Consider the following 23,573-nt stretch of genomic DNA (forward strand, 5'->3'; position numbering starts at 1 on the left):
TCAGGTCAGCCAAATAATGCAGAAGCAAAGGAACACTTTTTCTTTGTCTCCATTTGCCTTCGGACACACACATGTATGTATGAACTGCTCTCCACAGGAATGGCAAGAAATGTGCCAGACTCACACAAAAATGCAGGCAATTTTTATGATAAGATCCAAACAGAGGTACTGCTAGAACATGTGTCTTGGTTTCAGAAATGCAGCTTCCGGCTGCAGAGTGTTTCAGTATCAGACACAGGGAACTGAACTGCTGAGATGGCCTAGCAAATCAGGCAAAAAGTTCAGATCCTTAGCTTCTTAGAAGTTCAGAACTATAGATGGACAGATCATCTTATTAGCTATTGTGGTTATTTTTACTTTTTGTATCACTGTTTTCTCTTCAGAATGAATGGGTGACTAATAATAGGTTTAATAGGTCAGGTCAGCCAAATAATGCAGAAGCAAAGGAACACTTTTTCTTTGTCCCCATTTGCCTTCAGACACACACATGTAAGTATGAACTGCTCTCCACAGGAATGGCAAGAAATGTGCCAGAATCACACAAAAAATGCAGGCAATTTTTATGAGTAAAGATCCAAACTTGCTGCTAGAACATGTGTCTGTACTACTGCTAGAACATGTGTCTTGGTTTCAGAAATGTGATCTGCTGCTGCAGAGTGTTTCAGTTTCAGAGACAGGAAATTGAACCACTGAGGAAATGCAATATATGCAAATCAGGCAAAGAGGTACAGATTCTCAGATTCTTAGAAGATGAGAACTATAGATAGATAGATCATCTTATAAGCTAATGTGGTGATTTTTATGTTGTATCACAGTTTTCTTTTCAGAATGGGTGACAGGCAAGTTCCTAACACCTTTGTCTGTGTGTGTGCTTTGTGTGTTCCATTATGTTGTCCCAAGCTTTACAGATCATGTACACTTCGGCACCATTTTTAACACTTCCTTTGTTTTTCCTTCCTTCAGAGAAAATTTTGCTAAGAAGACATGATCCCTGTGCCGGGTTAATTACGATCCTCAGACATATACAACGGGGCGAATAGCGCGATCAAAACAACAATCCGTTCCACGGCGATGACATCATCTGAGCATTCAAGCATAAGGTCTCCGAAGGGATCGACGGTGAATCACTTCTTGCTGCCGGGGATCTGCACCCATTGCAGCTGGAGCTGGATCTCGCCGCTCTCGACGTTCTTGAGCCGCAGGATCACGTCCTGGATGAACCTCCCATTCTTCCAACACAGCTGGCTCTCGTCGGCGAGGCAGTTCCGGTTGCTAGGCCGGATGGACCGGATGACGGTGCCGTTGCGCATGTTCTCGGGGTCCATGTTCAGAACTTCCATCAAGGGTTCTACCTCGATCTCCGCATCTCCCATTGGGTCATCTCTGCTGAAAGTGTCCTTGTCAAACACCTCCTGTAGATTTTCAACAGAAAATATTTGTCAGGTAGTAATAATACTTAATTGACATTCCTCTATAATTTACAGATTATTACAAGGGAAATACAGCATGGACAGAAAAGGTTACTCACAAGCTTGATTGGTACATTCGGATTTGTGATTGACAAGGTTAGCTCTTCATGCCAAATAGGGTTCACAGATCTCTTCTTAACACTTGTCTTCAGCTTCTGCAAATATCAATTCAAACAGGGCATTAACTTAGATGGGATGAAAACAATGCACTCATCAGATGAAAAATCATGAACATATAAAAATAAAAAGGACACCAATAGAAAAGGGGTTAAAATGGCGACGAAGATCGACCTGCTTGCCGAGGCGAAGGACAACATAAGGATCACTGCCTCTTGCGTCGCGGTATGCAAGGTTGTATCCACGCACCACCCGCACCTTCAAGAGGCCTACCAATCCATCCATGCTTCTTTTTGCTTTTCTGGATTTGATTGTATGTTGTTGTTTTTGGTTCCTGTGGGTTTACTTGTTTGAAACTAGTGGTATTACAGACGAGAGGGGACAGAATGCGAGACGAAGAAGCGCCTAATCCAATCCAATTGAATTAGGCGGCTTCTTACGTCCCGTTTTTTGCCTCTCAAAACTTATGAACTTGTGTTTTGTTTGTTCTCTATCACCATAAATAGTCTCAGACATGAGTCTAAAAAGGAACAGTTTTGGGACAAGAGGAAAGATGAGGTCTTTGTTAGCCTCAACCGTAGGAATTGTGCTGACCATTTCTTATGTGGCCAGTATTGGATTGCTGCCATTTTTGGACATGTGGAAGATCCCATCAATTGTTTCTTTCGCATACGAAAAATGTGTGTTGTGTTATACAGATTGGACTGGCCACCTTTTGCATATGCAAAATGGTTACACTGAAAGTTGAAGACTCGAAGGTCTAAAAAGTACTAGTTTTCTTCTCTCTTCTTTTTTGGGAAATGCTGAAATGTAACAAGTCTATGTACCAAGTGTACATAGAGATAACTTAAGCAGCAGATGTGAAGATAAAAATAGACAATGAAGCAGTAAATTAATGATTTTATGGTAGAGTATGTGTAGGAGCAAAAACAAGCAAAACATTTGGTCAAGTAGAGTCTGTTCTTTGTATATATTCTCCTGCCAAGCTGCAACTACCAACTGCTCAGTTAATTCCTCTTTATCACTGCAAAAAAGTTGTGGAATTCTTCAAGTCATATTCTACCGATATTGCATTTTTCATGCATTTGTAGTGTCCAATTCGAAACTCATTCTCTTAATGTCATCGCGAAGCGCAACAAATTGAATACATGTTGGTCAAGATGGAAATATGTCATTATGCAGAAAATTAATGTCCCCGCCCTACACCTCTCGGTGTATCTTGCACTCTATGGCCACATCTCTGCCCCCGGGCTTAATGACCAATGTGAAACCAAGTCTCGGGGATGATGGCATCCATGGGGTGCATTCAGCGGTTGGGTTTCAGTAGGAGAGCGAATTCCGAACAATTCAAATTTGGCTCTTCATTTTGTTTAATTGTTGTACTAGGTCGTCGACCCCTTCCATTTTCCTTCTACTCCCCCCTCCCGGCTCGTCATGATGGCAGTACTCCATCCATCGTTTGATATTGTGACATACTCCCTCTGATCTTAAATTATTGTCGTTGTTTTAGTTTAAATTTTAACTAAAACAACGACGGTAGTTTTGGATCGGAGGGAGTACTATATTTTTTTACCCGACTTCCAAAATTTCGGCCTAAAATGTCAGGATTAATTACCTCGAGCAAAATTCTCGATATCATAAATAACAAATTAATGGAGAGGTTGGTTCTTTATCCAACAAAAATTAGTAAGTTACACATATTTGGCTAAAATGCATTCACGTATACACATTACACAGCGAAAAAATCAAATCAACGCATAAATTACTTAACGAAGAACCAACACAGGAATCAAAATCAAAACACTCAGACTGATGGACACATCCTCCTGATCAGGGCGATCAATAAAAAAAGATTAATCAAGGATGGATGAATTCCGGCTAGGCGGCGGCGGCAGGGATCTTGACCCACCGGAGCTGGAGCTGGACGATCCCGGTGTCGACGTCCTTGAGCCTGACCAGCACCTCCTGCAACACCTGGCCTTCCTCCCAAACGATCTGGCTCTCGTCGGCGAGGCAGCTCTTGGAATGCGGCCTCACGGTGCGCACCACGGTGCCGCTCTTGATGTCCTCCAGATCCATCCTCGCCATCTGCAGCAACGGCTCCAGCTCCACCTCCGCCGTCCCCATCGCGTCGTCCTTGCTCATCCTGTCCTTGTCATACACCTCCTAATTTGCAAAATCAAGATCAAGATCATAATTGAGATTTCTCTGATTGATTGATTGATTGGGGATTTACGAGCTTGATTGGGGTGGAGGGGTCCTTGACGGCGAGGGTGAGGTCCTCGTTCCAGACGGGGTTGATGGTGTTCCTGACGACGCTGGTCTTGAGCTTCTGGGAGTCGAGGTGGAGGACGACGTAAGGGTCGCTGCCGTCGGCGTCGCGCTGGACCAGGTTCACGCCCCAGATCACGCGCACGCTCAGCACGCCGTCCGGCACCAGCGCCGCCGCCACCTCCGACGCCATTGGTTTCGATCTCTTGATGTTCTTGTTCTTGAATTTTGGTTTTGGGAGTATGGAGAGACTGAGGGAGAGAGAGAGAGAGAGCGCGCCTGACTGAATTTTGGTTCTTGTTCTTGAATTTTGGTTCTTGGAATGGACGTACGGGAGGACCTCAGGTTGGACGATTCGCTCGCCGTGTCTTGTGGGGAACAACAAGAACAGGGGATCTCTGCTATTTCAGGGACGCACCAAAGCATTCTGCTGTTTCAGGAACGCACCTGCGTGCCTGATCTGGCCCATAGACCGCTATGCACATGGACCATCTCATCGAAATTCTCAAGTTACTGTAAACTATTTCCGCACTAGTTTCATCAAAATTTTCGCAAGCTGTCGAAATCAAACGCCTAGTGTTTGATAGAGAGAAAATGTATAAGAATAGATATGGTCTAGTGTTTTCGGTACAATTTAAGCATTGCTGTGGGTTGTGGTTGTGCCGTGCAATATACTTGAATTTTGGAATTTTTATGTTTTGTAAGTTGTGTTTGTGTGTTACCTGAAAAATGGTTGAAAACATGTTGCTCAATACTACAATGTTGGCATTCATCTGTCAAAGGCTTACTTTTGGCGAATTCGGAAGGCGTTTGTTGGTTTGAAACTTGAAAGAATGTTTTGTTTTTCTTTTCGAAAATTGAGGATCAATGCTACGTATAGCACTAATTAATTTCCATACGCCATTATCTTCATACCTGGAGGAAGAGCCCATAGGCCCATACGCACAACTGTGTACAATTGCATAGACCAAAAACGAATTTGGCAATTTTAAGTTGGACGAACTTGAACAAGACTTGTTACTGGTAAAAAAAAAACTTGAACAAGACTTGTTCGTCAAGACAGGCCAACGCTGGCTACTGTTTCCTGTGGCGTGTGCCTTGGGAGTCGGGTCATATCTCTCCATTAATTCTTGGAGAAGAAGAAAAGCTTAATTAGCTCGACGGGCAGCCCCATAGCCCATAGGAGTACATAGAGAGAACCAAGGGGCGGCCTTTCTTCTTCCTCCTCCATCATCCTTGAGACGCCGAGCTCGAGATCCAAGCTTGAGCAATCAGTACACAAATACTCGTATCAATCAAGCAATCAATGGCGTCGTCGCTCCGTTCCTTGCTCGGGAAGCTTCCGCTCCCCGCAAGCGGCAAGGGCAAGGCCGCCGCCGGCGCCGCCACCGTCGCCGCCGCCGCCGGTTTCTGGTACCTCAGAAACAACAACGTCGACCACGAGGTCGACATCAGTACCATGAGTACGTATGCATAATGTATCTTTCCATCTTAATTAATTATAACACAATGTATGCTTACATAATTGTAATTATGAATTGCAGGCAGGGAGGAGATGCAGGCTGCGGCAGCGGCGGTGGCCATGAAGAGGAAGCTCGGGGCCGCGGAGGATGCGGGGAACAAGGAGGAGGCCACGGCGGCGGCGACTGCGCAGAACGCCGGCAAGCCGGCGAAAGAGGCGGTCTAGCTAGTGTAGATCGAGCTATAAATCTGTTGGTCAGTGGTTAGTTAATTGATCAATGGCGGTTAATTAGTTCTTAGTTGTGACCAATCAATTTAGCTCCTTTGCAATTCCATGTGACAGCAGTAATCTTTGTTTACGAACGTAATTTTTGCCCTTTTCTAATCTTGGCTCATTTGTTATACTGGGCTGAGACAGTAGACCGATTTCTCTGGGCTGATTTTCTTACACCCGTGGGCTTTTCCCTGTGGCCTGCCAAGATAACGCCTTTGCAGTACTCTCACATCTTTTTCTCAGGATTTCCTCCCTCTACAAAAAAAAAACCTCCCTAAGAAAAAGCTGCCTCATCTGATTTGACACAATGGTATCAACAAAACATATATATGATGTGACGCAAGCATTATGAAAGCTTTTTATTTGGAGCAGCAACGGAAAATTAACATTTATGGAAACCCAAAGTGAAAATGCAGCATCATGGAACCAAGTTCTTTACCATCCATCATCCATCATTCATTGGGCAGGCCAGCGCACAGGCCTGCTTTCATCAAGGAGACAACACTCTGAGGGGCCCAATTGGATCCTGTTCCCAGGTCACAAGCACTTTTGACCTTCCGTCTTATCTTAAGATATTCTCATACCATGATTAGGTCAAATTGAACCAAGCAAGCATCTGCATCCAACGCCTCCACAACCGCTCAATAGTGTGTGTCCATAGGCAGTCTATTGATCCCCTAGCTAGTCGTCAACTAAATCAACTATCAATCAATTCATCCAAGAAAAGAAACCCGTCTTAATCACCAATCATGTCTACCTCCTCGCGGGTTTAACGGAACACAACACGCTTTGGTGTTAGCTCACCACGAAAACGCACTCGGCCACGAGTGTGTCAAGTCTTCCTTGGCCACGCACTTCCCATGCCGACGCCGCATCCATGACCCAGATCAGGTCACGCTCCCCTCCCCATTACTATATATTGATAATCGCCGATGCCCTCGTCGATGTGATCCCCGACGTGCTCAATTACCAGAAAAGGAATTACCAAATTTATTGCCAGAAAAGGAATTACCAACATGCATGAGTGTCCCCTCTCCCATTCCATCAGACATATATTTGAACACAATATTAAGTTTGTTTCTAAATTGATGAGAAAATAAGCAAACCCAACTGCAAACAAAAATGGTTTTAGCAAAATAGGATCGACACAATTCAATGCCAAGCCAACGTACACGTGGTGTCATGAATCTCAATAAATACTGGTGACCCATAACGTGCCTATCAAATCAACACCTAAACTTGTCTGCCCCTTTTTGAGCCAGTTCAGTATATCTACCAAATCAACCTCCAATTGTCCAATAATAAACGCCTATAAAGTATGTGTACCGGAAGAAAGAAACAGCAGTTGTTCTTTATTCAGCAAAGGGAGGCAACGCCAACAAAGGCCACCTTATAACAAAGGCATAGACATGTGTCAGTTGCTCATAAAAAAGAAGACGAAAATATATACATGTCTTCTGTGGTACACCTCCATATCAGCCAAGATGTCCCCTAATTGTTGTCTCTGCATATATAATTGTCATATCATCCAAGAACAAGACTAATTGTTGTCTCATCAGTACGGCCATGTCTCTAGGTAAGGCCATGCTTTATTAAGAAATGGCTGCTCTCGTCCCCATCCGCCAAAATTACATGTGGCCGTACCAAGAGCAGTGACATCATTAATTCACTTACCCATTTGTTTTCTAATAAAATATAAAAATATTATATATACACATTATCATGCATGAATATCCTAGCTTTTCCATAATTAAACCAAGCTAGCCACACCATGCTTAAGATAACTGGTTGCATACATGGATACTAATTCATGCATGCATGTTTTTTGCATCATCATATCAATCTCGGTAAGTGTACTGCTGAACATTGCAACAAAATTATACAGCTACGTACACCAGCATGTCCCTGATCGATTGATATATATCTGCTCATCTTTTTCTTGCAAATCATATATATAAGGGTAGGGAGGTGGGGCAAAAGCAAACATAATCATTAATTGCAGCTTAATTTGCTAGAGTGTGTGACTAATGCACTTGCAGATAGCTGCTTTGGCAATCGATCCCTCTTCGATACACCTCATCGATCGATCAAGCGTTGAGGTGGCTCAGCATCCATGGCGGCAGCCCTCCGATGCGAATCTGACCCTGCCCTGGCGCTGCCACCGACGACGACTCCCCGCCCATTGTCGCCGGCGGATAGCTACTGCATACACAAAAGAGTATTAACTATGTTGATTGCTAAGTCTATGTAAATTTTACCTTAATGAATTGGGTATATATGCTGAATTACATACCAGATGTTCTGTTGAGGGACACGTGCCTGCTGATGATCCCTCATCATGAAGGAGGAAGATGATGAGCTGGTCTGGGCTTGGGCTTGGGTTTGGGCTTGAGCTTGAGCATGGGCTTGGGCTTGGGTGTGGGCGTGCTGTTCCCACTGCACTTGCTGCTGCTGCTGCTGCTGCTGTTGCTGCCTGCTGGCTGCCTTCTGCCTCTCCACCAGCTGCACCAAAAAAGGATCAGATCAGCAACCGTCTTTGGTTAAGTAAGAAATTGTGTAGTGTTTGGCAGCTTAATTACCTCCTTCTGTAGAGCCTTGTTCTCCTCCTGCAGTGACCTCTCCTGCAGCACTCAACACCATATATATTATGAGTTGGACAACTTTTTTTAGACAAAGTGGAGTTGACCAACTGAAATTAGATCAGAATGCAAAGTGCATGCATGGTTTGGTGGTTAATTACCTTCTTTTGTAGCTCAGAAATGGATTCCATCATAAGATGGCTCTGCAATACATGTATGTCAAAGTTAGTAATTCACTGTAAAGAGATTTTTCTGGGTACATTTCTAATGAAACAAAATCATTCCTAAAGTTAATAGGTGGTTACACCTATGCTTAGCCTTAAACTTTACCAAATTGTAAATTTATATACTCCAGAAAATAAAAGACATTGTTTTTGCAAATATATGTGTTGGAACCACATTTGCAGGATATTGGGCGGGGACATGATCAGAACTCCATCACACTTAACTTAAGGAAGACATTTCAGGTGGACTATGTTGTACTGAAGTTGAGAAAATAACAACCTTTCTTGATCTGATGTGCTTCAATGAACTCTCCAGCTGCTGCTCAAGCTGTTGGAGCTCTTTGAGGTTCAGAGAATCAAGATCCTCTCCCATGAGGTGCCTGCAGGATATAATTAAGAGTTAGTTTAAAGAATCATCTTAATCCAGCAGTGCATACTACAAACTGATATGCCCGTTCAAAAGTTATCCAGAATCAATCACTATAGAATAGTCATTATTACTTGTGACATTTTTGTATCGTCTCAATCTTGGCCTTCAGTTTCCTGTATTCGTGGCACCAGTTTCCCTGTACAGGACAAGTGTTTTCTGTCAGAATGAAGCGACTATAGGAAATGGATGTTCCTTTAAATGGACTAAACATGCTTTGCCACTGCAGGCAACTATCACTATCATGATGCTTGCTTATACTATATGGAGTATGTGTATAGGTAGTAGGGAAACTGTAGAAAAACAGGGAACTGCTTATGGAAAGTACAAACAAAGACTTCCAAATTTTATGAGGAGTTCATGATCCATCTACCTGCTGTCACTCAAACTTGCGTTTTCATCATGTCTACATTTTATTACATCAAAGATGCTACAACCTTTTCGGAAAAAAAAATTCAAAGATGCTACAAGAACAGCTAGGCATCCAGATAAGAAGAAAAATATCATAAAATGCCCTTTCTGCTTATACTAACCAAGTTTCTGTTGTTGAAGTGCAGGAAAACTTAAACGCTCCCAGATATTCAATATTGCAAAGCAGGGTCATCATACTAGTCCTAGGCCTTGTACACAAAGAAATCATCGCATCAATGTCTATAACTAATTTTACAATACCCGTGCCGTGTTCAATACACACAAGAAAAGGGATAATGAGAAAACTTGGCATACTTAATAAATTTGGATGAAGTGGAGAAACCAATATTTGAAATGAGAAAATAAATACGTTGGCTACCAATTGTTTTATACCATTGGTATAACAAAGTATTTGAGAAAGGTTAGGTTCAGCACAAACTCATATTGGGTATAAACTGGCTTGGTAACTAACGACCCCATTATCCCTAAAAACATTCAACAGTAACTCCACTCTTCGGATCGTCAGTAGCAGGAAAAACCAATGATCATATAAACATTTGATAGAAGAAAACATAATTGTTATATTTAAGCTACTCCTAGCCCTACCCTTTCTAATAATGCTCATGAGATATACTAGAAGAAAATCTGGCACAAATCAATTTTATTTTCTGCGAAGGTAAAAAACATAATGAAAAATGGATGCAATGTTATTCCCAGCTTAAAAGCATGAAAGACGCACCTTAGTTTTAAAGTAGTATTTTGGTACTACTTTTGTAATTTAAGGGGCCTAAGAATTATATGTTCGCAGACAATTTTGATGGATTAATTAACTAGTAGAAAAATATACACATACAGTACTTATTCAATTGTATTTGCAGTTTAAAATATGGTTAGACTGGTACGATATTAGATCTCAAAGGGACAAATATTTTAGTTAACCAAAACTAATGCATCATATACATTGTTGAGTGTGTGCATCCCTTAGATGCAAAGGCCAGGAGATATAAAATTCTTCCTTTTTTCTAAAAAAGAAAAGACATACATCGTGGGCTAAATATACCATACTAAGATTTTCGCTATGTAGATTGAGAGGGATTGTGTAGATTGAGAATACACATGCCTTCAGCAAAAGACTTGTGAGAGATCCATCACCAAGACATTGGTATATAAACAGAGTTGTTTGTGCATCCATGATTTATTTGCTCTTTTACATTCTTCATTTACCTAGGTTGGAGAACATTTTTTTTTACCAGATAGGTTGGAGAACTTAATTACTAGAAATGTGAAGATGGTCGGTTTTCAATACCAGGTTCAGCAAACCATCTCGCAAAAAAGACCTAAATCTAACCTAATTAACCAATCCTTGTATCAGGAGTGGCATGTTGGAAACAAATATATAAGCAAATATATTTGTTTCCAACATGCAGCAACAAAAATGCATTTGTCAAATGCTTTTTGTGTGTGAAGGACACGAGTTAAAATGGTTGGTAGCACTGGAGCAAGTAATTATCAAATAAAAAAATGCAGAATGTAAGGTTGTCATAATATAATTTCAAAAGGTTTAATTATTTAGAACTAACCCCCTGATTAAAAAATGCAGCAACAAAAAGCATTTGTCAAATGCTTTTTGTGTGTGAAGGACACGAGTTAAAATGGTTGGTAGCACTGGAGCAAGTAATTATCAAATAAAAAAATGCAGCAACAAAAAGATTCATATATGCTTTTTGTGTGAAGGAATTCACACAAGTTAAAATGGATGTGCAATAGAAATGGAGCAATAAATTATCGGATTAAAAAATGTAGCAACAAAGTGATCCATATATGCTTTTAGTGTGAAGGAATTCACACGACTTAAAATGGTTGTGCAATAGAAATGTAGCAATTAATTAATTAATCTCCTCAAATCAAAATGTATGAAAACAGCAAGAATCATCCTAATAATTATAGGAAGAACAGGTAAATCACAACAAATTTTATACCTCGCTTTCAGATTCAGCTGAAATAAGAGCCTTTTCAGCATACGAGTAGCGCTCGTAACGTTCAAGAATCTTGTCCATGCTGCAGAAAAACTCACACCATGTCAGTTCTTGCTAATTCACGGAATTCAGCACGATCAACTAACTCAGATTAGCATCCTTTTTTTCAAAAAAACAATTGCCAAGAAACAGTAGGTATGCCAAGCTGTTACATTTCCAAGAAAAATGCAATGTATGAACTAGGTTCTCACAAGAAAGTGAAAAACAATGCCACTATGATAAAACCCTGGCAATGGAAATTCAGAAGTTTGAAATGAAATACTGATCTGAAGTTTACTGTTTGGACTGGCAGTGTTCCTTTCACTGTTCAGAGTGTAATAATATAAACCTTGGTTTTCCTCTGAAAGCAGCATGCATAGCGAGGTTATATGTTAAGAGCATTGTGTGACCTATCTTCAAGAAATAAGTAATGACGTTTATATACAGAACCATGATCTATATATCTTAGAAAACATAGCACACATGTGATACCAAGGTTTACACATCGAGCCATTTCAGAACATGCAGGATGCATGGAAAGCTAGCTGTGACAGCAGTATCTTAGGAACCGGCCGGGGGGTCGTGTATCTAATTGACTGAACAAATTGTTGAGTATCGATCCAAACTCATAGAGCTGGCCACCACACCACATATGTATCTTTCGAACCACATACATAGCGAGGTCAATCCTATATATAGTTCATAGTTGCCATTGACATCATGTCCTTGCAGTTCCAAACATGAAGAACATGCTCTTGATTTGTACGTACGGACATAAATACGGATAAATATGTGCAAAGAGCAGATTAATTAAACTCGCACACCATGTTCAAGTGTTCAACCTCTATCCACACATGAAAGTAACACATGTATGCATGGCAATTTGTTTAATTCCAAAAAAGAAAATTAGGCATGTCGACTGTTGAGTCAATGGTCAATGCATGCAGCCTCTCTTTATCTGAGCCAGAGGTAGAGTGAAATGTTGGCTAGTTCCTGAAGCCTGATCAGCCTGTAGCACTCAAAGCCTTGTATATAGACCATGCATGCATGGACATATGTATCTATTGGGCAAGTATATAGTATAATACAAGTCCAGTCGTTGGTACCTACGAGTGTACTACTACCTCCACAACACACAGCTAGCTAGCTGATGTACATACATAGCAATAGTAGCATGCAGTGAGAGATCCATGCGTATACTGCGCAAGATCCGCCGGCCATATTTGCGACCTATAACTAGCAAAACACAGCCAGCTAGCTAAGTACACCGTACATACATGCATACGTACATGCAACTTTATTTATTAGATTGACCGACAGAGATACTGCATGCCTGAGCTGGGCTGGTCATTTCTGGACCAAACAAATCTGACCAAGCTAGCCAAGATTTTATTATTAACAACTAAGCAAAGAGGAAAAGAAACCAAGAAAAGGGAGGAAAAGAAGAGGAAGAGTCAGATCCATGGCAGTGTTAAGTGTAGTTGATGCAAAACGTACGTTGTGATGTGCCATGCATAAAAAAAGGGGCAGAAATCTCACATCTTTTGAGGAGAAGACGAAAGAAGAAGAAGAAGACGACGACGAGAGGAGCAATTAACCAAGAAGTTGCTACATGCATATATGCGCGTGTCGATCACTGGTGGACACTCGCTAGCTAGCTCCTCGGAACCTGTGATTATTATTAATAGCGTGCTAGTTGTTTATACTTAAGTTATCAAATTTTGGGAAGTGCAAAACGCTCTTTACGCATGCATGTGATTTCGATCTAAGTACTAGTACTACTACTAGAAATAAAATACTCCTTTTGAATGGAGTACAATGGATCGAGTGTGAAGAACGAATAGGTGGATGAAGAAATGAAGCAAGACAAAGATACTATAGTACGGAATACTATTGTTATCGTCGGATGAACTAATTGCATAATCTAATCTAATCTAATCTGATCTGACCTCATGTGGTCACTCACATGGCTTGCACGAGCGAGCTAGCAGCAGCAGCAGCTATACATGGGTGAATTGAAAGAATTAAAGAAAGGCGCCCGTGGATCCCCAAAATGGAAAGGATCGGTTCCAGCTTCCAAGCCCTGCCTCCAGGCAAGATGTAGAACGCAAAAGGCAAAAAAGCAGGCACGAGAAAGGAAAGGGAAGGGAAGGAAAATTGCAGCAGGCAAGAAAAAAAATATCAAAAATTTATTTCCCAAAACAAGCAGGCACCAACTGCGGCAGCATAAAATCATCAGCTGTAGCACTCCACATATGGCCACCAAGAACAGACGGTCGATGAATGGAGCTAGCACACGGCATCCGTACACGCATGGATTGGGACCGGAAGTGGCAAATTAGGACAGGCAGGAAGCCAGGAACGGCAAAGGGGTAGAGAACCATGCCCATGTATGTATCTGCTGTGTGATTCAGCAGCAGCAGCAGGAGCAGGAAGAAGAAGATGAAGAATAAGAGGAAATTAAAGATACGGGGATGCATGATGTGCCATGGATATACATGGAGATAGAGATGGGGATCGAGACGGAGATATGATATGATATACCTGGAGTCGGTGGCGTACTCGTAGAGCTTGCCCTTGGGGGAGAAGACGACGACGGCGACCTCGGCGTCGCAGAGGACGGAGATCTCGTGCGCCTTCTTGAGGAGCCCATTCCGGCGCTTGCTGAAGGTCACCTGCCGGTTTATCTTGTTCTCTATCCTCTTCAGCTGCACCTTCCCGCGCCCCATCCTCCCTCCAATTCCTCCTCCTCCTCGATCTAGCTACCGCTACGGCGCACACGGCGGCCGGAGTTGGGGTGGATGAAATCGGCCGCCGGTGATTGAGATGGGAACGGAAAGCTCGCAGCTTTAAAGAGGAAGGAAGGAAGGAAGGGGAGGAGACGGACGGATGGATGGCCGGGCCGGCGGTGTAATTGGATTTGGGGGAAGGCAGCAGAGCCGGAGCCAATGCGATCGAGAGAGTGCAGTGTGGTTTAGAGGGGGGCAGGATGCTGTCGAGCGCCTATTGGCTGAGAGGACAGACCGGTGGGCCCGGTTGCTCAGTGTCTCTCTCTCTCTTGCTGCTCCAGTGCCATGTGTGATGTGTCTGCGCCACCTCGTACGGTCGAACCCATACTCTCTCTGCCTTTTTCTTTAATTTCTTTGATTTTTTCCTTCGTAAAAAAATCGTATGGGGCTCTGGAGGTGTGTCTTTGCCTCCTTGGCTCATCTTCCTGCCCCCTAGACAGCTGGGACCTGCCTCCTTGAGAGACAATTTTCGCCCTTTTCTTATAGATAGAAGAAGAAGAACAGGGAGTACATACATAAACATACGTATACGATGGTGTATACGATGAATATCTTACGATTTTGAATGCTTTGTGTACGTACAACATCGTACCTCCAACTTGTGGTGGGATAACGTATAATTCCGCCGATGAGTCCGCCACCGCCGACTGGTCCGACCTCCTCGAGGACGCCGCGCAGATCAGGCCTTGTCGTCCTCCTCCTCGACGGCACCCACCACACTCACACACCATCTCCAGCGCCGTCGGATCCTGAGCGTACCATCACCGCCGACCGGGTCTTCGATGGAGGGCGGCAGCGGCGGATCGGTGTATGTAGGTTCTGGATAGGGACGAGGATGCCCTAGGTATTATGAATCTGATTTGGCCTAGGTAGATGCCCGAGATAAGGATTCTCTGTACCAAAAACTGCATAATCGAGTGTTGCATTTGGCGCGACAGCACGAGAAGAAAACGGCTCCCCAAAGTGCATAGCATTTTCAAAACATACACAAGTAATATTTTTGCATCTTAGAGAAAATAGTGCTCAAAATAACCATTTCACTAAGCACTAAATTGTACAGTAGTATTCCTTCCGATACATAACAAGTGTCTCATACTCCGTACAAATTTGACTTAGTATGGATCGGAGAGAGTAGTCAGAAATACTTTTTCAATGGGTTTCACTATTGACCCACAGAAAATATCAAAATCAATAACACCCCCCGCCCCCCCCCCCCCCCCCGTTTCGGTATACTTCTCCCTTAGAACATGGTATGTGCTGGCAAATGTTTCAGTATTAATCCACAGAAAAACAATACCAAGAATATTGGCAAGATCAAATTTTTTTGCGCAAAAGATCAAATTGATACTAGTACTTGGTTACTGCCATATTTGAAGATAATCATTACTAGGCAAATATATGTCGAAAAGAGTAATGATTATTGTTGGGCAAAAAGCATCTCCAAATCACGATCGACCTCCATATTTGAAGAGCCTCCACATTATTCTCATCGTCTATATTTGGCTACTGCATGCCCGAGAGCAGCCAGTTAAAATTCAGATAGTGAAACGTACATAGAAGGTGAAATATGAACAAATATGGATTTATTCTTAAAGATGCTAGTCAACTTTGGTAGTCAAATGTTTAGTATGTGAAAATATGGCTAGTACATGGTATCGCTAATTAAGCGGCGTGCTGCGTGCGTGCAGTCCCAGGTCGACAGCGCGGCGGCACCATTTCTCGATGTGTTGCACGTCAGATTCACGCCTACAGTTGCCGCGTACCACAAAAACATATAATCACATGTCTTTATTTATTTTTCTGCTCTCTGGCTGGCTGCCCAGTACAATACATCCCCATCCGTATCGATCCTAGCTCGCTATTGGAGACTACTATAGTATTTCACTAGCATCAAAACGTGACAAATTGATATATACGTGTGTGTATATTAATTTCCTGGAAAGAAAATGCTCAACCCGTCTCTAAATATTTAGGAAATGCAACTCTTTAATTTTAGCCCCCTCACATTTCCAATATAATCCATTTTAGCTGATGAGGTAGTGGCCTCGAAGATCACACCCCTTCTTTAATTTTAGCAAAAGGAGCATGCAGTACACGCGTACTCTTTTTAGCCAAGACTCGGCTTGAGGTACTACAATTACTAGCCAGTACGTGTACCAGTGACGTGCATATACAAAAGCATGAACTCCTATGCATATATGGGCATTGATGGAGAGAAATCTTGCCACAAACAAGAGGAGACAATGCACGAAATTTGATATGTTATAGAATGGACCGGGAGGGACGACGTGGATGGACTGATGGACACCAAAGGAGGCCTTGATCGAGACTGGACAACATATACATGTACAGACACACACATATATGTGTGTGTGGTGCTCAGCTGGCTAGTCATCACTCAAAAATGACCAAACCTACCAACCTAGGTGCTATATACATATATGCTAGCATGCATCGCACATATGTATATAGTTCGGGGAACTTTTCTCATCAGACAGAGAAGAAGTTTTGCAAAACTAAAGTGAGGCAACAAATTTACTGATACAAAAAAATTAGTGTTTTTTTTACACAAGTCGCAAAACTATCTTTCTGAGACTTGTAATTAATGATTGGCAGACTTGCATTGGTTGCACTTACTGGACAGTTGGAACCGTTTTTTTGCGCAAAGGGCAGTTAGAACCCGAGACCGAGAGGCTTGAAATCAAGTGAGGCGGTTTTCACCCATGGCGTCTGCAGCGGGATCATTGTTACTAAACAAGTTTCTATCGTCCGTAGGAGTTGGAAAATGATATTATGATTATGAAAAAAAAATGGAGAAAGAATTTTCGCAAAAAAAATACGGTTCTCTTGTCCGTTTTCTCCTATATTAAGGTTATTCAAAGTTTGGTTTATTAATTCTTCGATCAATCTTACGTACTCTACTATATTATATCGCACCGGCGGATCCATGTTGTGTTTTGCGCCGCTGTGGGTTATGATATTAATCTAGTCTTTTCAACCAGCTTTTACCTATTGAATGATCATTTGGCTAGCCATTTTTCAAATTAATTTGTGACTAGTATTTCGTCGTAATAGATTATCAAATAAGTTTATAGCATAGAACATTGTTTGCTTATTCAGCAACACCAAACTGATCCTGAAATGATGATAAATATAATATGTACAATGGGTAATGAGGTTGGTTGAGTAAATTAGTCTCATCTCTCATTAATTAGAATATATAGCATCAGCTTAATTAAGCACATCATCGCGTTTCTATGCTCAACTCGAGATAGCATAGTAAATCATCACGTTTCATTGACTAATTTAAGCACTTGATGGTAACACATTGTTCATTTGAAATCAAATTAATAGGGTACGTACAGAGAACCTGGGCCCATGTGATTAATTGAGGAGACGATATTGACGGGGTTGTGTGGTGCAGATGGATGATCTAATTGTGAGGTTGTTATCACCCACTAATGGAAGAGTAGACGGCTTTCTTTTCTAGGGACAGCGATTCAACAGATGAAGAATCCACCAAGTTGCTGTGCAAATCTGGGAGAGGCGCTCCAGACGGGACAGGCAAATTTCTTGGTCACAATATAACAAGATAGTAATTCCTGCATATTTTAGATGTGAACCTTCGACACGCAACTTGCTTGATTTTACTAATTTTTCCGTTAAATCTCTTTTCTATATATGTTTTTTCCCGAAAAGAATGGTTAACACCTCCGACCTCCGCATCATTATTAGCAAAAAGTGTGCATACCAATCATCAAGGATAGAGAAATTTTCTGCAAAAGAGAAAAACAAGTTATACAAGGTCGAGTACATGTTTTGCAAGACGTAGGTACCTCGTCTATTTCGGAATTATTGGGTGCAATGGTAATACTGTACAATAATTAATGGATAAGAACTGCAGTACGTAAACAGGGATAAGAAATCCCTGGAGATTCTTTGCGAGGCCCCTCCTAAAATTACCATCCTGCTTTGATGCGAAATGTTTGTTTTTCTACTCTGGCAATGCACTTTTGTTGATGTTTTTCTATATATACTGAGCTAGGCCACACCGTTATGAAAGGATTGACCTTTTTTTTTCCAGGACGCAGGCAGTCGGAAGGAGTTCCCTGCATTTTTATCACATACAAAGAGAGCTACCCCAACTAATTCGGAAAATCCGGGTGAAAACCAGATAGTACTATTTGATTTTCACTCGGCGACAATTATACAAGTGCTGTGGATATATAAAGGGCACGAAAACTTAAAACAAAACCGCGTTCCATCAAACCGTATTAATCCACAGAATTGAACCACAGAATTATGTGGGAGGGAGGTGGGGGGCGAGGGGTGAAAGGGGGAACTTGTGTCTTGGTAGGAATCAAAGGCATTCTTGGTCATGTCTCCATGGGAGAGACCATGACCCATGTGCGTGAGATATGATCCATCGACGCGTCTCTTCCTCGTACGGTCGAACGAACCGCATATCACAAAAGCAATCCCCCCCCTCTCTCTCTGCAGCACGTCCTTGATTTTTTCTTCTTCTCTTGTATGCTGCCAGGCCAGCAGGGCACGAAGATCGATGCGGGTGAATATAAAGATCTGGCCGGCAGGTGTTGCATGGTTTGTTTACTGCATATATATATCTATGCAGTGCGCGGGCGGCAGGCGTACGCTGCAGCGGGAGCTCGACACACATCCAATGCAACGTACGCTGTGTAGGTGACCCCTGTTGCACTCCAGAGTCCAGACTGCTGCAGGCATCTTAATTAACAGTCAAACCTCTCAGGCCCCAGCTAGAGCTCCGTCGTTGGCTGCTCCTGCTAGATCTTCCCAGATCGAGACCAGGGAGAACAAGGTTTTTTTCTTTTTGGCTAGAAGGGAGCAAGATTGATCAAGTACAATAATTCGATAAGGGTGGTTGATGCCAAGTTACTATAAGATTATATTTTGCTTGGTTGAAGAAGATAGAAGAGAAAAGGATCTGGTATCGCAACTAATTTTCTTGCGATCCACTCTCCCGCATTCCGCCGGTACAAACCTAATATATCTGACAAGCACATGCGCTCGGATCAATACACTAAATGTAAATAAAATATTGTGGGTGCATGACTCGACCCACTAGGGTTCAAATCCTGGTGCTCACGATTACTCAAAAATAAAATCAGGGTGCTCCCTTTTTTCCGAAATAAATAAATTAATGTGCATAAAACGTCAATTTTATGTCTATCATATGCGTACTGTGCGTGACGATAAGATGAGACGTGTTGATCGATCTCAGCCGCACGCACAGAGCTATAGCTAGCTAGCTTTCTTGGGACAGCGATGGAAAACTGCGAGCTAGTCAATTAAGTTGCTGTGTTGCAGATCTAGTTGGATTAACACAATTATCTTAGCCCGAAATGTGGATGGAAATGCCTGCAACGCTGTCGATCGTTGCATGCAGCAACGGTGCTGCAAGCTAGAGCTAGATTTGTCTGAAGAGAGACAAGACTAGTACTGCATGATCATCCACGAAAAAATGGCTACATATATAATTATTTTTTATTAATTAATTCTCGAGCGTATGTTCATATGTACTGTGTTTTAAAAAGACATAACTAGTCAGGGTTTCAAAGTAATTTAACTAGTCAGGGTTTCAAAGTAATTCTGACCAGACCCATTTTTGTCCAAAACATCGACCTCTTGTGAACTGATGGAAGGTAGTATGTTTTGGATGCACTCAAAAAAGGGGAAAGAGAAGGAGTATGTTTGGCTAAAATTAATTCCAAAGGTCTCTCTCGGTGAAGCAGGGAATGGCTCCACATGTACCTTCCTAGCTTTGTGGTGATAAGATTGGATTCCGACAATGCACGAACTATAGATGGATTCCCTACGTACACACACCACCAACTATATATTCCCCTTTTTTTTCCTTTTCTTTTGCCAAATTATCTATGTATCTCCTCCCACTTCACATAACTTAAAAGACATGAGACTCGGCTAACCGATGGAATGGAATGAATTTCGCAAGATTCTACATGAACAACTGAGCGTATGTGTATGCTCTCTTTCTAGTCTTAAAAAACATATGTGACATAGTGTTGGTGAAAGTAATTTTTTAAAATTTTCCTAGCAATATTTTGTTTCGACCAGTCAATATAATACGTATGTAGATTTATTTTGATAAAACAATTTCATGTATAATAACTGTGTTCATGTCAAAATTATTATCATATACAGAAAAAAAATTAACTGCCAATATCTGGGATTGATATAAAGTTTTCCAAGAGTAGAGGGAGTAATTCTTGCGTTCCAATATCGTAACTGTGAGATTCCTTCGCGGAGACAAATCCGAGATATGATTCGCGAACCCTAATCGCAAAAATGCCGCCTAACAGTATGATATTCCTGGATAACAGCCCGGACTGCACTGCACCCCAAGATAGATGGACCGATGGAGATATTTGACAGTACCAAACTAAGTTATCCTTGTAGCTAGCTAGGTACGTACGTATAAATATTCTTCCTTTTTTCAGCCATGCTTTTTGTTAATTATCCGATTCATGTTGCCCAGCCAGCTAGAAAGCAAAGGGAGAGAGCACCTGGATAATATATATGGATTGATTCTTTGCTTGGTAAAAGGGGATATGTACAAGCTCTAGTTAACAGCTATATATGTATCTATCTATCCTATCATCTCCTGGATGCATGATAACCACTATCAGCTAGCAAACTGATGCTGACAACCTTTCGAAATCATGTCTGCCTGCCTGCCTGCCTTTGGGCTCCATCCAAAGGCTTTGCATGAATGCATGCCCTAGCTACCTTGGTGGCAAAAAGCTACACGAATATTTGGGGGACATGATGATGATATCTTCAGGCTGCACGCCATGACTATGTGGAGTGTGTAGTGGTAAGTTGTTCAGATTCAGCTTTGGTTAACATGCAACGGCAAATTTGGCGACGCAAGTGATCCCGATGTTACGGAAAGCATATGTAACTTCATCCACCGAGAGGTTTATATCCTGGTATTCACAATCACCCACCAGGGGTATGTTTAGTAATTAGTAGGACTAATTATCGTGGCATGTAAGTGTGATTAGGGATGCGGTGAGTGTCTTCCTTGTATGTTCATATTTAGTGAAAATTTCTCCAAATTTCCCATTTTAAAAACTATAAATGGACAAACTTTACCCCATTTAGGATTTCGGCCCTCATGACAGTATAGTCTCACCCGTTGGGAGGGCACGTCGAGTGGGCAAGGAAAGGATGCGCAGTGCACCCGACTGGATTTAGCAGAACCAACGCTCTTGAGTCGGTCTCACACCCATCTCTTTTTAGCGTTCACGGGGATCGATTTGGGCGAATGGGAGAGTCGAGGCGAGCAGCTGATAGTGCACGATGCTACCGAGAGATATCATCGGGTGTTCCCGGGGATAGAGTACACACTATGTATGAAAAGCGTCACCCTTTGCTTCCATGACATGGAGACCGTCATATCATCATATCGGTCCAACCCTTATAGAGGGCAAGACGTACTTGTTCAAAACTATCTTAAATTGGGTAAACACTATTCAATTTTTCTTAAACTAAACTATATATTTAGATAAATCATCACTAAACGGGTTAAAAGGTGTGCCATGAAGTTTGTTAGATGAGGTAAAAAGAAATAGGACATCTGTATGGAAAATATATAGGGTGTGGCTATATCTAATTTTAAGCAAAAAACTTAATTCTATAAGTTGAAGAATCAGAGCCGTCGGATTAATACGTAGATCTCATTCAACCCATCTGTTTTCATCGTCCATTTCGAATTTTAAAACAAAATCAACTTTATCTTGATCTAAAAATAAGGCAACGTAATTATAGCAAAACCGAAATACATATGGTAATTAAAAAGTGGACTTGAGTTTGTTAGATGAGGTAAACGGTGTGCCATATATGGCCACCGTCAAAAAAATTTTGTACACGTACGTGACAGCTGACCCATGGACTCAATATGCATGCATGTGTATGCATGACCATTGACCAGTTGCGTTGACTGCACTAGCGGAGCCACCGCCAGGCGCGACGACCCCGGGCGGCTGCCCAGGCCAACCAAATACAGATGACCTGGTTGACTGTATATTTCAAGTTCAGACCATCATGTGCGTGCCTCTGCCGGTTTATATAATGTGCTGCAGACTTTGGGAAAACCGTACGTATATACGTGCATGGACAGAAAAGGAAATGAAAAGAAGTATACATACACGTACGGAGACATACGCATGCACGCTAGCTGCTGGATCTGGACCATGCGCTGCGTACGTGGACCATGCGCTGCAGACATATATATGAGGACGTACACAAGCTGATGTACGTACGATTTACTCAACAAAGTCGGTCTACTCCGTGCTCCCTCCATCCCGAAATAAGTATATACTAGTACAGTGTCCGTCCGTTGCCACGGGCTGTTAAACATAAACGCGCTACACTAACAAAGAGATCTTGAAAACTTCTTGCTACTTTAGCTAATTAGCAAAGAAGAGAAACAGTACCGATCCGGAGGCTCGTGGGGGCCACTGGAGACGCAGGGAGGCAGTGTAGCAGCGGATTTGGCGGAGGGGTGCGGATTTGAGGTCGGTCCCAGCATCTTGCGCGCGTCAGGGACTGACGAAGCGATTTTTTTTTTCAAACCCGTGGTTTGGTGAGCTGGACAGACCGATCCCCCCGGTCACCTGGGCTGGGCCCAGGCCAAAGCCCAAATCGCGCGACGGATGACGACCGACGAAGGAAACACTATTCTCTTTATTATTATATATAATATATTAGGACGGAGGGAGTATATCTTCCGAAGTTTGAAACCTCCAGGCTAATCAATTTTGGACTGAAGAGTCTGAGAATGGGATGGGTCGATCTCCACGTTACTTGATTCCATGCTTGCGTTAAAACAAGTTCCAAATTGAAGCGTTGCCGGAATCTGATATAGATAGCTTCTGGAAGACGGTGGTTTCAAGTAAGTCGTTGTAGTATAGTGGTAAGTATTCCCGCCTGTCACGCGGGTGACCCGGGTTCGATCCCCGGCAACGGCGATAACTTTTTCTGGGCTTCCAGCCAAATGGCGGGCCTGCTGTTCACTCTGGACCTGGTACTCGGCCCAAGCTTAAGAAGCTAGAAGGCCTCTCTCTCGTCCCCGGCGCCGGTGGGAAAACAAAGCACAGCACTCGCTCGATCCAACTCCAATCCACTTGGGCGTGCAGACCCCCTCAAAAAAATAAAATATCTTGGACGTGCATTGCTTTTTCTTTTTGCCGAGCTGCGTCCGGTTCGATCCATGAGTTCTCAAATCTTGTTGATAAAGTGATTTTATACATGAGCCTTGTCCCAACCTAAGATTATATGTACATGATGGATGCCATTATAGGTTGTCATCGCAAATACCGACAGTGGACATGTATGTTTAGTTGTAGACTGTGGAGATCATCTTTGTCATTTTGGGCATTTTACTTGTGAAACTTCCCACTTTGTGCCTATGGACTGCTAAACTTGTGTATGATGCGTTTTGGTGGGGGATTCGACGTTGTTTTTTCTTTTTT

The 23,573-nt window shown here is 42.4% G+C and overlaps 3 protein-coding genes, 1 long non-coding RNA gene and 1 other non-coding gene across 6 annotated transcripts; 2 read left to right on the top strand and 3 right to left on the bottom strand.

The window, feature by feature from the left end:
- Positions 1-36: 36 nt before the first annotated feature.
- LOC112269922 lies at positions 37-1,050 on the top strand. Its single transcript, XR_002962185.1, has 2 exons — positions 37-165; positions 416-1,050. It is a non-coding gene; the product is annotated as an uncharacterized LOC112269922 (long non-coding RNA).
- On the bottom strand, positions 930-2,558 carry LOC100828655 (GTPase activating protein 1). The gene is made up of 3 exons (XM_003561457.3): positions 1,761-2,558; positions 1,529-1,624; positions 930-1,412 (listed from the first exon to the last, which is right to left on the bottom strand). Exons 1-3 carry the CDS (start codon positions 1,869-1,871, stop codon positions 1,125-1,127), a joined length of 495 nt encoding a protein of 164 aa, XP_003561505.1. The 5' UTR covers positions 1,872-2,558; the 3' UTR covers positions 930-1,124.
- Positions 2,559-3,221: 663 nt separating this feature from the next.
- On the bottom strand, positions 3,222-4,266 carry LOC100844916 (GTPase activating protein 1). Its single transcript, XM_003557634.4, has 2 exons — positions 3,823-4,266; positions 3,222-3,752 (listed from the first exon to the last, which is right to left on the bottom strand). The coding sequence occupies exons 1-2, from the start codon at positions 4,048-4,050 to the stop codon at positions 3,465-3,467; spliced, it is 516 nt and encodes a 171-aa protein (XP_003557682.1). The 5' UTR covers positions 4,051-4,266; the 3' UTR covers positions 3,222-3,464.
- A 2,991-nt stretch (positions 4,267-7,257) lies between these two features.
- LOC100845222 (MADS-box transcription factor 15-like) lies at positions 7,258-14,192 on the bottom strand. Of its 2 annotated transcripts, none has more exons than XM_010237627.3 (8): positions 13,793-14,192; positions 11,213-11,291; positions 8,897-8,961; positions 8,676-8,775; positions 8,333-8,374; positions 8,172-8,213; positions 7,886-8,094; positions 7,258-7,791 (listed from the first exon to the last, which is right to left on the bottom strand). In XM_010237627.3, the coding sequence occupies exons 1-8, from the start codon at positions 13,975-13,977 to the stop codon at positions 7,680-7,682; spliced, it is 834 nt and encodes a 277-aa protein (XP_010235929.1). In that variant the 5' UTR covers positions 13,978-14,192; the 3' UTR covers positions 7,258-7,679. The 2 variants fall into 2 exon arrangements, with proteins under 2 accessions (XP_010235929.1, NP_001266872.1); NM_001279943.1 differs by having other exon boundaries at positions 7,680-7,794; positions 13,793-13,977.
- Positions 14,193-22,997: 8,805 nt separating this feature from the next.
- On the top strand, positions 22,998-23,069 carry TRNAD-GUC. Its single transcript has one exon. It is a non-coding gene; the product is annotated as a tRNA-Asp (tRNA).
- The last annotated feature ends 504 nt before the right edge of the window (positions 23,070-23,573 follow it).

Source organism: Brachypodium distachyon, chromosome 1, assembly GCF_000005505.3.
Source record: "Brachypodium distachyon strain Bd21 chromosome 1, Brachypodium_distachyon_v3.0, whole genome shotgun sequence".
Lineage (NCBI taxonomy): Eukaryota > Viridiplantae > Streptophyta > Magnoliopsida > Poales > Poaceae > Brachypodium > Brachypodium distachyon.